The 13,769-nt window shown below is 42.3% G+C and overlaps 1 protein-coding gene across 26 annotated transcripts in view; it reads right to left on the bottom strand.

Moving 5' to 3' along the window:
* The window catches only part of PPIP5K1 (diphosphoinositol pentakisphosphate kinase 1), a 332,491-nt gene that overhangs the window by 90,453 nt on the left and 228,269 nt on the right, over positions 1 to 13,769 (bottom strand). For 18 of the 26 annotated variants that reach the window (XM_077473361.1, XM_077473337.1, XM_077473343.1 and 15 more), the window contains one exon: positions 4,430 to 4,558. The exons of the other annotated variants lie outside the window; for them this stretch is intronic. In XM_077473361.1, coding sequence (XP_077329487.1) covers positions 4,430 to 4,558 — 129 coding nt within the window. The remainder of the gene's footprint in view (positions 1 to 4,429; positions 4,559 to 13,769) is intronic. 26 annotated transcript variants of the gene reach the window in all.

Here is a 13,769-nt window from a genome sequence, read left to right as displayed (position 1 = left end):
AGCTACAAGAAGGCGCGGTGGCCCGGCAGAAGAACCGAAGGCGGCGACAGAAGAACGGAAGGCAGCAGCGACAGAAGACCGGGCCACCGCCTGTAAAAGAGCTAGAAGAAGGCGCGGTGGCCCGGCAGAAGAACCGAAGAGGGGGACAAGACCCCCGAAGTCGGGAGAAGAGGCCGGCGGCGGGGAGGAAGAAAGCCGGACTCCTCCGCTAGTAAAAGAGCTACACACAGATAGCGGAGGAGTCCGGCGAGAAGACCCCCGAAGACGGAAGACCCCCGGAGCTGTGCAATAAAATATTTTTTCCCTGTGTTGTGCTTTTTTTTGTACTTTATTTCACAGGTGAATGGGTAGGGGTACATTGTATCCCATACTCATTCACATAGGGTGGGGGGCCGGTATCCGGGGGCCCCTTCTTAAAGGGGGCTCCCGGATTCCGATAAGCCCCCCGCCCGCAGACCCCGACAACCAACGGCCAGGGTTGTCGGGAAGAGGCCCTTGTCCTCATCAACATGGGGACAAGGTGCTTTGGGGTGGGGGGGCCGCGCGGCCCCCCCTTCCCCAAGGCACCCCCCATGTTGAGGGCACGCGGCCTGGTACGGCTCAGGAGGGGGGGCGCGCTCGCTCGCCCCCCTTTCCTGGCCGGCCGGGTAGCGTGCTCGGACAAGGGTCTGGTGTGGACTTTGGGGGAACCCCCACGCCGATTTTTTTCGGCGTTGGGGTTCCCCTTTAAGCCCATTCCAGGCGGCGGAGCCCGCGACGTCTCCTTCGCGGGCCCCGCCTACCTGTACACGCGCTCGAAATGGGCGGACTTTCCGAGCGGGAACAGTTTGCTCATTTCGAAAGTAGCCTACACACGGGCGGACTGTTCGCTCAAACACAGTTTCAGCGGACAGTTTTTCGGAATTTCCGAAAGACTTTGTCCGTCCAACTGTCCGCTGAAACTGTCCGCTGAAAGCCCACACACGGGCGGACTGTCCGCCCAAACACTGTTCAGCGGACAAGGTTGGGCGAACAGTCCGCCCGTGTGTACGCGGCCTCAGGCTGCGTGTCTGCAGCCAATGCAAAGTCAGAGAGAAATCCAGAAGTGGAGAATGGAGGGACGCCCTTGTGACCCATTATTCACAGCCTCCAAAAGGGCTAAAATTATGTCTAGGAAATCAGACATTGTAGCAGAAGTTTCTGTGCCAGATATACAGGAGGAATGTTGTGCAACTAAGAAATTACATTTTTTAAATGTTAGCTGGACTTATCAGCTGTATAATAGAGCACAAACTAGGTGAGGGTAAAGCAACATAAAGAACAAGTCAGCTGCGTTACAGTACTAATGCAATCACAAGGAGCACGCTGATAGTAGAAGAAAGCAGAATGACAGAAGGATGAGCTCATTCGTCTACTGCTTTTCATTTCACTGGTCAATCAGTGCTCCGGCCTTCTTCTGTGCTCTGTGCACATAAAACAGCTCCCATATATGTATTTATTATTATTTAACCGTTTGCCAGGAGTTAAGCCTTGGGCTGTCCAATCAGGTCTGCCTGTCAGTTTTTCAGGTGGGCCTGATAGGACCCTGCATTGTCTAAGGAGCAGCGGATGTCAACGTACACATGTCCACTGACATGCGCTGCCATCCAATCCTGTCCACCAAAAACAGACGGATGGTGGTCTTATTTCCATCCATCCAGCAGATCAGACGGAAACAGATAGGCCATCCGTTTCCATCCAATTTCATCTTAGGGGAGAGCGGGACTGTTTCAGTAAATGGATTGCAGGATTGGAGCATTTGTCCCGTCTTTTGTCCTTATTTGATTAGTGGATATATTGGGAGCCTGCATTGACATTGCTCTAACTATAGAGAAATCTAAAAAAGGAATGTAACCCACCTGTTGTTTCGGATATATTATATATGCGTGTGGTAGTTGTGGACAATTCACGCACTGTTTTTTAGGCATGTATTTGCATACCAGCTTGCAAATGACGGAGGGACGGTGTGGCTCTCGTTCTGGGTGAATGTCATTAAACTGCGCACCCGAATAGCCGCTCCCGTGTGCCAATCGCAGTCTGCTGACACGGCTCTTTAATTATGTGATCGGCTGTGTCCAATCACAGCTGGTCACATGTAAACAAGTGCCGGTAATCGTGCTCCTCACCTCACACTGACAGAGTGTGTGGCGAGGAGAGCCGATCAGTGAGTGACATCTCCTCGCAGGGGACAGTAAGAGATGTAATTAGAGCACTGATCATCAATGCCCTGATTACATTAGAGCGCCAGAAGTGCCAGCCACCAGTGCCCAGCAGACCCTGCAATCAGGGCCCATTAGTGATGCCAGCCAGTGCTGGCTTTCAGTGCCACCCATCAATGTCACCCATTAATGCCCATCAGTGCCGCCTATCTATGCCACCTATCAGTGCCCACCAGTGCAGATAATTAGTGTCTTCTCCTCAGTGCCCATAAGTGCTGCCTCATCAATGCAACCTGTCAGTGCCCATCAGTGCAGCTTCATCAGCGCACATCAATGAAGGAAAAAAATTACTTATTTACAAAATCTAATGACAGAAACTAAGAAAAACATTTTTTTTTATAAAAATCCCAGCAGTGATTAAATACCATAAAAAGAAAGCTCTACTTGTGTGAAGAAAATAATACAAATTTCACATGGTTTTACAGTGTAGCATGACCGCGCAATTGTCATTCAAATTGCGACAGCTCTGAAAGCTGAAAAATAGCCTGGGTAGGAATGGGGTTAAAGTGCCCTGTAGGTAAGTGGTTAAATAATATATCATAACAAAAACATAAATCTTAGGCGGGATAATTTTCTATATCATATTATATTTCAGTTCAGTGATGGAAGAATACTGTGGTAAGATTCCTTTAGCCAGAATGGTTGATAGCTTAGAATAAAAGATCATAACAATCCACCATGTTGCGAATCTGGCATTTTAATTTTCTAAAATCATACTCCCCTTCAGCCAACACAATGCACACATATTATAAAGTCCAATAGCCCTCTGGGTGCCAGAACATGCTGGCAGTATGACCCCTTTCACACCAGGGCGTTTTGCAGGCGATATGAATGAATCAATGAAATACTTGTATAGCGCACAATGCGAACTGAATCGCTTCTAGGCGCTGTGGCGAGCTTTGATCATCTGCTAAAAGAGGAAGGCCTTGAGTTTTTTCCTAAAAGCCATGTGATTTTCTTCCAGGCGGATGTTGACTGGCTATAGCGTTAGAAATAGCGCCTGCAATCCGCCCTAAAGAAGCTGCACCATTGTGTGCAGTGTGAAAGCCCTGAGGGCTTTCACACTACAGCGGTGCGCTGGCAGGACGTCAGAAAAAAGTCCTGCCAGCAGCGTCTTTGGAGCGGTGAAGGAGCGGTGTGTTTACCGCTCCTCCACCGCTGCTCCCCATTGAAATCAATGGGGCAGCGCTGTAATGCTGCCGGCAAAACGGCGCTATTGCGGCGTATTGCCGGAAGTTTTAAACCTTTCGCGGCCGCTAGCGGGGGGTAAAAGCGTCCCACTAGCGGGCGAAATGCGCCGCAAATCCGGCGGTAAAATGCCGCTAAAAATAGCGGCGTTTTACAGCCGCCGCTATCAGTGGTGTGGTGTGAAAGGGATCTATGAGAATTTACATTTGTGCGTCTGCTATAGGTGACACAATTGCATTGCTGAAAATTCATGAAAGGCTTTTTCTGTACCCGATAATATGTTATTATGCCATTCCAAATGTCTAAATTTTTACAAAATATGCAAGCATTTACATAAATATTTGTAAATGATACAGGTAGCACTGTAACACAAACGTAACACAGGAATTTTGGTCTTCCTGGTGCCTTACTTAAACAATACATATATGCTGGTTTAGCAGGATTAGTAAGCCCACCTGGTTTGGATACAGCAACATACATAGGGTCCTAATGTTATTGATAAGTACTTCCCATAACATATGTCCTGTATCTTTCCCATTTTTTTTTTTTTTTTTTTTTAGAAGTGTTTCATGTGCAGTGGGATGCAGAACTGAGTGCAAATTCTTCAAGTATCATACAACTATTAGGTGCCATCAGGTAACACAAGTAGTGGATTCTTTAAAGAACGTGTGAACTGATGCATGCTGGTCATAACAAATCTTTAAATAGAGTGACTGTGTGCATTAAAGAAAAATATTGTTCATAGAACAAATAGAGAGTCCATATTTTTTTTCACCAGATGACAGTACAATATCTCCATTTATATTTCCATTTGAACAAATGAAATATCCCTGTGTGATCAGATAACCATTTATCATTTATCCTAAAAGAATTATTACAAAGAATCAGTCATTATTTTGACAATCAAATGTTACATGCAAGAGCCCCTTATTGCCCAAAAGTATAGGATTTAAATACAATAAAGAGTTGGGATACAAAGTGCACCTGGCTTTGAACACACGTACCGTCTTTGTAAGTCAAGCTGGCAGCGGCGCTGATTTTTTTGCGATGGCTGCGTGCGTAGTCCTGTAGATTTGGAGCGCTGGAGGAGCCTCCCAGCACTGTGGTGCTGAACAGACCAGTGCACTGTGATCCTGAAAGGTGGGGATCGGGGATTAGTATGCACACAGATCTACAACATGCCATTAAAGACCAATCACCTGGGTTAATGACGGCCATCATTCCATCAGCAGTAGCGTCAGTTCTCATATGCAAGTGCTAAACATTGCAATCATCGAGTTGATTTAGTGCAGTTTTAATGGAAGGTCACAGCGCACCAGGAATCCTCAAAATTATTCCACAGTATCAGCAATATAATAAAACATATGGCATTAAGTAAAGTTCATCACTGGAAGGCATGGATAGGTAAATTAAAAGATTAACATTAAATTAAAAACTAATGCCACGTACACGCACGATCGGAATTCCGGCCAGAAAAAGACAGATGAGAGCTTTTCATCAGAAAATGCAACCGTGTGTATACTCCATAGGAATTTAGCTGCCTGAATTTCCGCCAGCCAAATATTGATAGCATGTTCTCAATTTTCCTGACGTGTGTATGCAATTCAGACATGCCAAAAATCACGCATGCTCAGATTCAACTACGAGATGGAAGCTATTGGCTACTGGCTATTTAACTTCCTTTTCCTCAAGACAGCTTGAGCGGAATTCCGTCAGGAAAACCATCAGAGCTTTTTCCGACGAGAATTCCGATCGTGTGTACGCGGCATAAGAGGACATGACCACTCATCATAAAATGGTCTAAATAGAACATTGTTCTCTTCCCATACAGATACATTTTCCTGATAGAGCAGTCATTCTCTATGACATAAGAAAAAAAATATGATTATTATGATTTTTTGTATACATATTTCATAAATATGATTTCTAATTGTAAATATAGTGCTACCATATTTGATAAAGTGGACTTTAATTCATAGCAAGTCTATTATATTTCTGGCTCATTGGGCTTCTTGACTACTGGAGCTCTCTGCTTCTTCATCCATATAACAAAAAGCCTGGGAACATGAGGGTGATATCAGTTTTGGGTGAACTAAGCCTTTAAAGAAGTCAACCAATCATTTGGAAATGTACATTTGTGCTTACACATTTCACAAATGTATCAAGGAAAGAAACATGCACATAGAATATGAGTAATTAGCAAGGTGTTAATTTTAGATCTCTGCATGCAAATCACAAGCTTACATAATATTATTTAGAGAATTGGGATCAACTGATGCAGTCATGAACTGTTCCATGAAAATGAACATGAGCTCCATTTTAAAAAAACTTTTTAAAATTGCTGTTGGAAAAAAACAAACAAAAAGAAAACAGCCTGACTGTTACCTTTAGTGGCCTAAAAAGCTTTATTTGTCTGATTTATTCTCACTTTATTACTGGGGTTTGATCCCCCTGGTCTTATAGATATGTCCTGCCAACTTTCATTTCAATATCCAACTAAATTTCCTCAGTGGTCAGTAAGGGAAAACTCATTTAACAGTACAATGGTGGTTGCCAGATTTTAAACTACAAAGTTAGAGAATGTCAAGCTTCAGTAAAATTGAAAATACATATTCATTCCCCTACAGAACAATGGTGTTTTGATGTTATCTGGGCAGGAATCAATTCCTATAAAAAAAAGTTTGTGCGTGGAATGCATTGGTGTCATCCACTAAATTTAGAAAACAGTGTGAAATGTCTGTTCGGATCGCCGCAGCAATTCGACCCAATGTTGGAGCGGGCACCTGTCAAAACCAGTTACCCGCTCCCCTCAAAAATAAAAAAACAAAGTGCCAAAACCTAAAGAGGAGGTTTGGGAGGAGGCAGACAAGCTGGACTTTCCCTTTTCGGTAATGTACTGGTTTAAGATAGTATTGGAGATTGTAAGTTCATGATCAGATCATGTATGATGCATCAGTCACGAGGAGCACATTATAAGAGACCATTTGTCTTTTTCACAGCTTCAAACATAGGAAAAAAGGAATTACCAAAAAAAAAAAAAAGGCAAAAATGTACCTTCTCTGTAACATAAGACATGATATACTTCAGAGTTTTAAATACTCCTCTGGGTATATATGTGATATTGTTTAACAAATATTTTTATTAGGCCAATCTCTTTGAATCGGCTAACATTTTAGATGCAATAAAAGCTTACGTAGCAGATGTGCACCTATGAAGATAAGTTGGTTGTATGTGTAGTTAAGTACACAAGTACAATGAAACAGCAAATGACAGACCACAATACAGAATACAGGAGGTAAAGAAGGATGAAGCCCAAAATGAAGGAAAACCCAAACTAAAATGAGATAAGAGGTGTTCTACATGGGGGCATCCAAAAACAAAATCAAGGGGAGGAAAGCAGCATTTTTGGAACATGAAGGAAAGATGTTTGCTGGCGTAATAATAAAATCAAGCAACGGTAAATACAAAATGACAGACAAGTGATTTTCAGAGCCCCTACAAACCCCTTTATATTACATGAAGTGGTGTACCATCATGCTTCATCAAGTCACCAAAAACAAAGTGTGGAAAACTTGCAAAAAATGGATGTATCAAAAGTACACGCAAAGTTGAATACTGGCAAATGAAATGTAAAACAGAAAACAACTAAAATTACATCCTCACAAGCAATAAAACTATAAGTAAAAAGGATCTACTGATGAAGAAAATATACATTCAATGGTAGGAACCCCCATAACAATTATGTGTTTATTATCTGGCAAATTACAGTGGGACTATGGTCTTTTTAATGACATTTAGCTATTAATTTAAGAGATCATTATGTAAATAATTTTATCAAAGTGTGTGAATCCTTAGGTGCCGAGCGCACGCAAGTATGCAGCCTCTCAGCGAGCGGGCACAAAATTATGTGCAATATAGCGCCAATAGAGCCGTGCCGAGAGCGTGCGCCCCCTGGCACACAGTTACCAGTGGCCAACGGAAAGCTAAATGGACAGCTAATTACAGTGGTCACATGACCATAAGTCCCTCCCCCCCGGCATTCTAAACCCCTTAAAGGGCCATCTCTAAGGGGTTAATGTAAAAACAGTTTCTATTTAAAGTTTTAAATATATGCACAAAGGGAAATTTATAAAATGTATATTTGATCATTGCATATATTGCTAATCTTGCAAGCATGATCTGTTTAAGAATTTCACAAAACATCTAAAATGCTCCTGGCAGTCAAGTGACTCTTGTCACTTGGATGGGGGCACATGGCTGTATATAGGAAGTGTAGGCATCTAGAGGTCGCATTCCAAATATTCCAGGCATGACTGATTCTCTGGTGCAGACATACAAAGCTTTGCCCCTTTGATAGGCCTCCTGTACATTCCTTTTGGCCAATGGGGCTCTCCATAGCGGAGATGTGTCAGAGCTTTGCCTGGCAGAAGAGGGAGGTTGCTACAGACATCTCTATGTGCTTGTACTCTATGATGTGTCCCTTCCTCCCAGTGACTCACGGAGTACATTTAAAGAGTTTTCCTTTTACCTTACTAAAGAAAGAGTTACTTTACAAAAAAAAAACATGAGATTTGATAATGACGACATGTGTCCTATTGATTCACATATGTGTAAGCATATAAATAATTGGAGGCTGCGTGGATGACAGAGAATGCATTGTTTATTTTAGTGAGCAGCCAAAGCAAGTCCTAGAATACAATACAGTACAATGTTAGTATTGACAGAAAGTAGACAATAGTATTTCAAGCTGTATAGCTAGTGATCTGTTTTTCTCCAAACCTACAACCTGATACCGTTCTTTGCTATATATTTCTTATTGTTTTAACCTTTTGAAAATAATTGTTCATTGCTAACAATTAGCTTATGGATACTATACTACACTGAAAACACATTCAGCTAAAACGACTAATTTCGATTTTTCTGCGTTTGAAGTCCTCTCCTCTTTGTTACTGTTAAATGCTATTAAAGAATTACCCAGTTAATTCAACGAGAAAGGCACAAGCTCCTGCATGATATATCAATAGGGAGAGGAGATCACGAGGGTAACTTCAGAACTGGATCCAATCAGGACTGCAGCTTTAAGGCTACATCATGCACGCTGGATACTGATAAATGTGCGTACCGCGTTTAGCAGCATTTTTCCACATTTAGCAGCATCCAGGGCTCGGGCGTTAATTCATTTAAAGCAGAACTCCGGGATTGGCAAAAAAAATCCCCCCATTAGTACACCCCCCCTCCCCACCCACAAAACACAAATTACATTTGTGAAATTTCTTACCAATCAAGAGAATCATTGAATTGAATTTTCAGGAAGTCGGCTTTGCAGTTAAAAAAATGCTGCCTGTTTTCTGGCAAGGAGGAGGTGTTAGAACAGGGATTGCATCATATCCTCCCCCCTCTCTTTATACTGCCATTAAACTACATTTCCCATCATGCTTTGCATATTGCACTGAATGTGGGAGGTACACTAAGCCTGTGCACACTAAATGTGAACAAACCCAATTCACCATAAATCACACCCCTCATTCTGCAGCCACACTGCTGAGCACAACACAGACAGTGAGGGGAAATGCTTATAATTGTAAAGCATGTCTGTGCTCTTCCCTCCAGCCACAGCAGGAGATAAACATATTTCCCTTACATGCTTTATGTAATCAGTACTGAAGTGTATACACATCCCATAATTCTGTATTATGCACACTGCACACAGAAAGAGCCGGGCCATGACACTTTACATCAGCGCGTGACACAAGTAAATGTCGGCGTGAGAAAAAAAAAACTAAAAAAGTGCAGCGTTAACTTACTAATCAATACCACAATAATGGTGGAAACCTCTAATGTGTGGCAATTTCAGTAAGCTTCAATATTGCCCCAATACCGGACTTTTTATATATAATATCACATATAATACATTTCACACTGAAAATAAGATAAATAAAATTGCTACAAACAGGGATTGCAACTTGCAGGGATGGTGGAAACCTCTCCTACAGATATTTTTCAGTGGCTGGTGTCAGTAAAGCAGTGGATGGTGTTCACTGCTGATCAGTGCAGCCTCATCAGTGCCCATATGTGTAGCCTTATCATTGCAGCTTTTCAGTGCCCACTAGTGCAGCTCATCAGTGCCGCCTCAGTGCAGCTCATCAGTGCCGCCTCAGTGCAGCTCATCAGTAAGATGCGGTGACACGGATGGACCAAATCTGCGCCTAATTGGGAGTCTGGATATATAAGTAAGTGGGCTGCGGTGGAGTAGTACCCCAGATGACGTCTTCTAAGATGAAACGCGTCGGGACTCCACTGCAGCCGTGTTTTATATTGAAAAGCGCTTAACCTATTGTACACATGTGAGTTTACTACTTTTTTATTAAATTTCTTTTATAAAACGGAATTACACTATTTTGGTCCCTGCTTTCCTTTATATGTGTTCAATTACTCCTATGGATGTGTATGGCTGGAGATAATTCACTTCCCAGTACATGAATGGAATAGCTACATTTGAAATCCCCTTGGAAAATGCACTGCTGAAGGAATTTGCATATATCCATATGAGCTCTTGTGATCCTCCAAATATAAATTTGTGTGGATCCAATAAATTCGGTAAGCGCCCATTTCGCTTGGTGAAGGGAATACCACGTGGTGCCTGCATGATTTTTTATGTATAAAGAAGGTGTATGGTATCTTCTGCACACTTGTGGACTATACACGGATATTATATACAAGAGACTTTGCATTTTTTGTTGTTGGATTTTCTCCTTTTTTGGACTTTTTTTGTTTGAATTTTTTTTCTTTATTAGAATCACTTTATAGCTATTATATATATATATATATATATATATATATATATATATATATATATATATATATATATATACACATATACAGCAATTAATATTTATATGTGATTTATAACAAGAATCTATATGTCATCGCACGTTTTCACGTTGGCAATATTCACTGAATATATATATACACACAGGTTTTCACATATAAGTATATATCATTTTATGTAAGGATGGTATAACATGCCTGGTTTCTAAAGCGCTACAGTTTTATATAGAATTTACAACGTTGCACTTTTTACCCTTGTGGTGTGTTAGCAGCTTATTTTTGGTTTTTGCTCTGTATTTATTTATAAGAATTGCGCAGTGTTCGTTTGATAGTTTATCAGCTCATCAGTGCCGCCTCAGTGCAGCTCATCAGTGCCGCCTCAGTGCAGCCTCACCGGTACAGCTTATCAGTGCGGTCTCACCAGTTCCCATTAGTGCAGCTCATCAGTGCCCATCAGTGTGGTCTCATCAGTTCCCACAAGTGCAGCTTATCAGTGCCCATCAATGCAGCCTCATCAGTGCAGATCAGTGCTATCTCACCAGTGCCAATTATCAGTGCCCATCAGTGAAGCTTATAAGTGCCTATCAGTGTGGTCTCATCAGTTCCCACCAGTGCAGCTTATCAGTGCCCTTCAGCACAGCTTATTGGTGCCCATCAGTGCGGTCCCACCAGTGCTCACCAGTGGAGCTCATCAGTGGCCATCAATGTAGCTTATCAGTGTCCATCAATGTGGTTTTACCAGTGCCCATCAGTGCAGCTTATCAGTGCCCATCAGTGCAGCTTATCAGTGCCCATCAGTGCAGCTTATCAGTGCCCATCAGTGCGGTATCACCAGTGCAGCTTTGCAGTGGCCATTGGTGCTGGTTTCACCAGTGCAGCTTAGCAGTGCCCATCAGTGCCGGTGTTACTGGTGCAGCTTTCAGTGCCCATCAGTGTGGTGTCAGCAGTGCAGCTTTTCAGTGCCCATCAGTGCAGGTGTAAGCAGTGCAGCTTTTCAGTGCCCATCAGTGCTGGTGTCACCATAGCAGGGATAGTTACAGATCCTCCGTATGACAGAACAGGGCTCGGGCTGACAGGTCTGTATGTGAGAACACTGCTCGTGGTAAAGCCCCGTCTCCCTGCACCAGAATTGTGACAGACAGCTCAGAGTGCACTGTTCTAATATGCAAGGAGGTGGGGCTGTATGACGAGCAGTGTTTTCACATACATACCTGTCAGACGGAGCCCCGCTCTGTCATCCGGAGGAATATGTAACTCTCCCCTCTGCACTGAGAGAGATGGCGGGTGGGCGGTGAGGAGGGGGCGGTGCTGGCTGGGAGGAGGAAGAGGGAGCAAAGGAGGAGGAGAACACCACCTCTATGGGCGGCACAGACTGGAGGCTGTGAGACCCCCTCCACCCACTACAGTGAGCCAGGCGGAAGTACAAGTCTCTGCTTGCTTTCAGAGAACCACAAGAGGGCGTGTCAGATCGCTGAGGTTACTGGAGGGATAGGAGCTAGAGTTTTTACAAACAGGAAATCACCAGGAAAAAAGTTTTTTCAGCAAGTTCAGCAGGCTATTGAAGAGGAACTACAGAGCTCAGAAGAACATGGTTGACATAGTTGGTGAAGGTAGATTAGCAACAAGAACATGGAAAAAAAGGTTTTGCCCGGAGTTCTGCTTTAATTGGGCAGAATAATAATTTATTATGGTCATTGAAATGAAAGCAATAAACTCACCTAGCATTAACGTGTTTAGACAAGTGTTCACACATTTTTGCCGTGTCTAGTGTTTTTCTGGCAAAACTCTCTTCTTCTGAACACGATTCTTCTGCGTTCAGATGAGGAGCATTCAACTGCCCCTAAACACAGCTGCTCCTAAACTCTGGTAAAAGTCTGTGTGTGCATTGACACATAGGCTTTTAATGAGTTGTGTTCAGAAGCTTGGGCAAAAAAAAAAACACACCAAAACTCCATAAACGTGAGTTTAGCAGCAGCAGCAGCGTGCATGAGGCCTAAGTATATTACAGCCTTTAATTAAAACTGAAATAAAGCTGAACTAACTGAACTGATGCAGTTTCCGGGAATAATGACATCAGTTCCGGTCATTTGGAATGCATGTTTGGTACGCACGCCACCAACGACGGTTTCACGTGATCTGTTCCATGCTTAACGCTTGTTTTAATCCCCATCTTTTGTTTAAATAAATAAATTTTTGATGGTACTTCACAATTCGTTCCTTTTTTACTTCTGGGTACGTGTCTATCTGGCTCTAAATCTTCACTGAGGAACCCTGGATCTGCTGACCTGGTTTTCCACACAACATCTTAAAGTCATCCATACCAAGCCTTAACTGACCCTCCAGACTGAAAAGCTGGGGGTCACTCGGATCTGGTGAGTGGGGACTCTTAATGGGGTGTTGCACACCTGAAGTTTTCATTTATTCACTTTGGATTGGAGCACCTTCAGTCATTCGTTTTGGAATTTGTGTTGGTTCATCTTATATATATTTTTTCACATATATTTTTTCACTTTTATTTAGTATGTTTGCGAGCGCTGTATTTATATGTTCTAAAGCTGAACTAATGTCCCACTTAAAAATAAAAATTGCTAAGAGCAATAATTTTTTTTTGTCGAGAGACGGGCAAAAAAAAAAACCTTCCCCAGCTAGAAACAGTATTGTGTGCAAGATCAGGGATAAAATCATGTAACTAATAGCCAAAGAGGATTGCTGTAGGACCTGGAAAAAACAGCAGGGGAGATGGCAGAAAAGTGATTGCAGCCCTGACCTGTCACCACCAGAGGAGGCCACACTGACAGGCAAGTGTGCCATAATATGCAAAAATACATACTCATACATATAGGCAATTTACCTTTTTTTTACATTAATGGTTCCAGAACTTAGGTGGCCAAAACCATACTTCTATGTCTAAGCCAACATATGAAATAACTTACCAGAAAACCATGTTACAAGAACTTAATGAATCCTCCGATGTATCAAGAGGGAACACAATAAAGATTTTCTATCATCATCTCATAAATCATTGAACTAAGTGCATCTATTTTTACAGCTTTTTCATTGTTTTAGCATAATTCACAGTTCTGACCACTTGACCTTACTTAGAATATTTTTGTTGATTTTCCAAAATTGTAACTTGAATACAGAAATACAAATACGCATTAATAAAACTCAATATATTTACTTGCAAATACTGTAAATTGAAAATTGCAAGGACATACTGTAATGTAACCACATTTAAAACAATTAGCAAGGAGTCCTGGACGACCACCTTTATTGGCAATTTAAAATTCAACAGTCAGTCCATATGATGTGGAGGCAGAGATGAATACGAACGTGTTTCACACAGTATTCTGGTACTTAATCATAGCTATGATTAAGCACCAAAAAACAGTGTGAAACGTGTTATATATCCGTCTCTGCCTCCACATCATATGGACAATTGTTGGATTTTAAATTACCAATAAAGGTGTTGTATCGGTGTGTGGCCATCCAGGACTCTTTATTCTTGCTTCTTGA

Source organism: Lithobates pipiens, unplaced genomic scaffold (assembly GCF_037356315.1).
Source record: "Lithobates pipiens isolate NorthernLeopardFrog02 unplaced genomic scaffold, aLitPip1_a1.2 Scaffold_8, whole genome shotgun sequence".
Taxonomy (NCBI): domain Eukaryota; kingdom Metazoa; phylum Chordata; class Amphibia; order Anura; family Ranidae; genus Lithobates; species Lithobates pipiens.
Note: the sequence above shows the minus strand (reverse complement) of the source record. Positions and strands in the feature narration are given on the sequence as shown.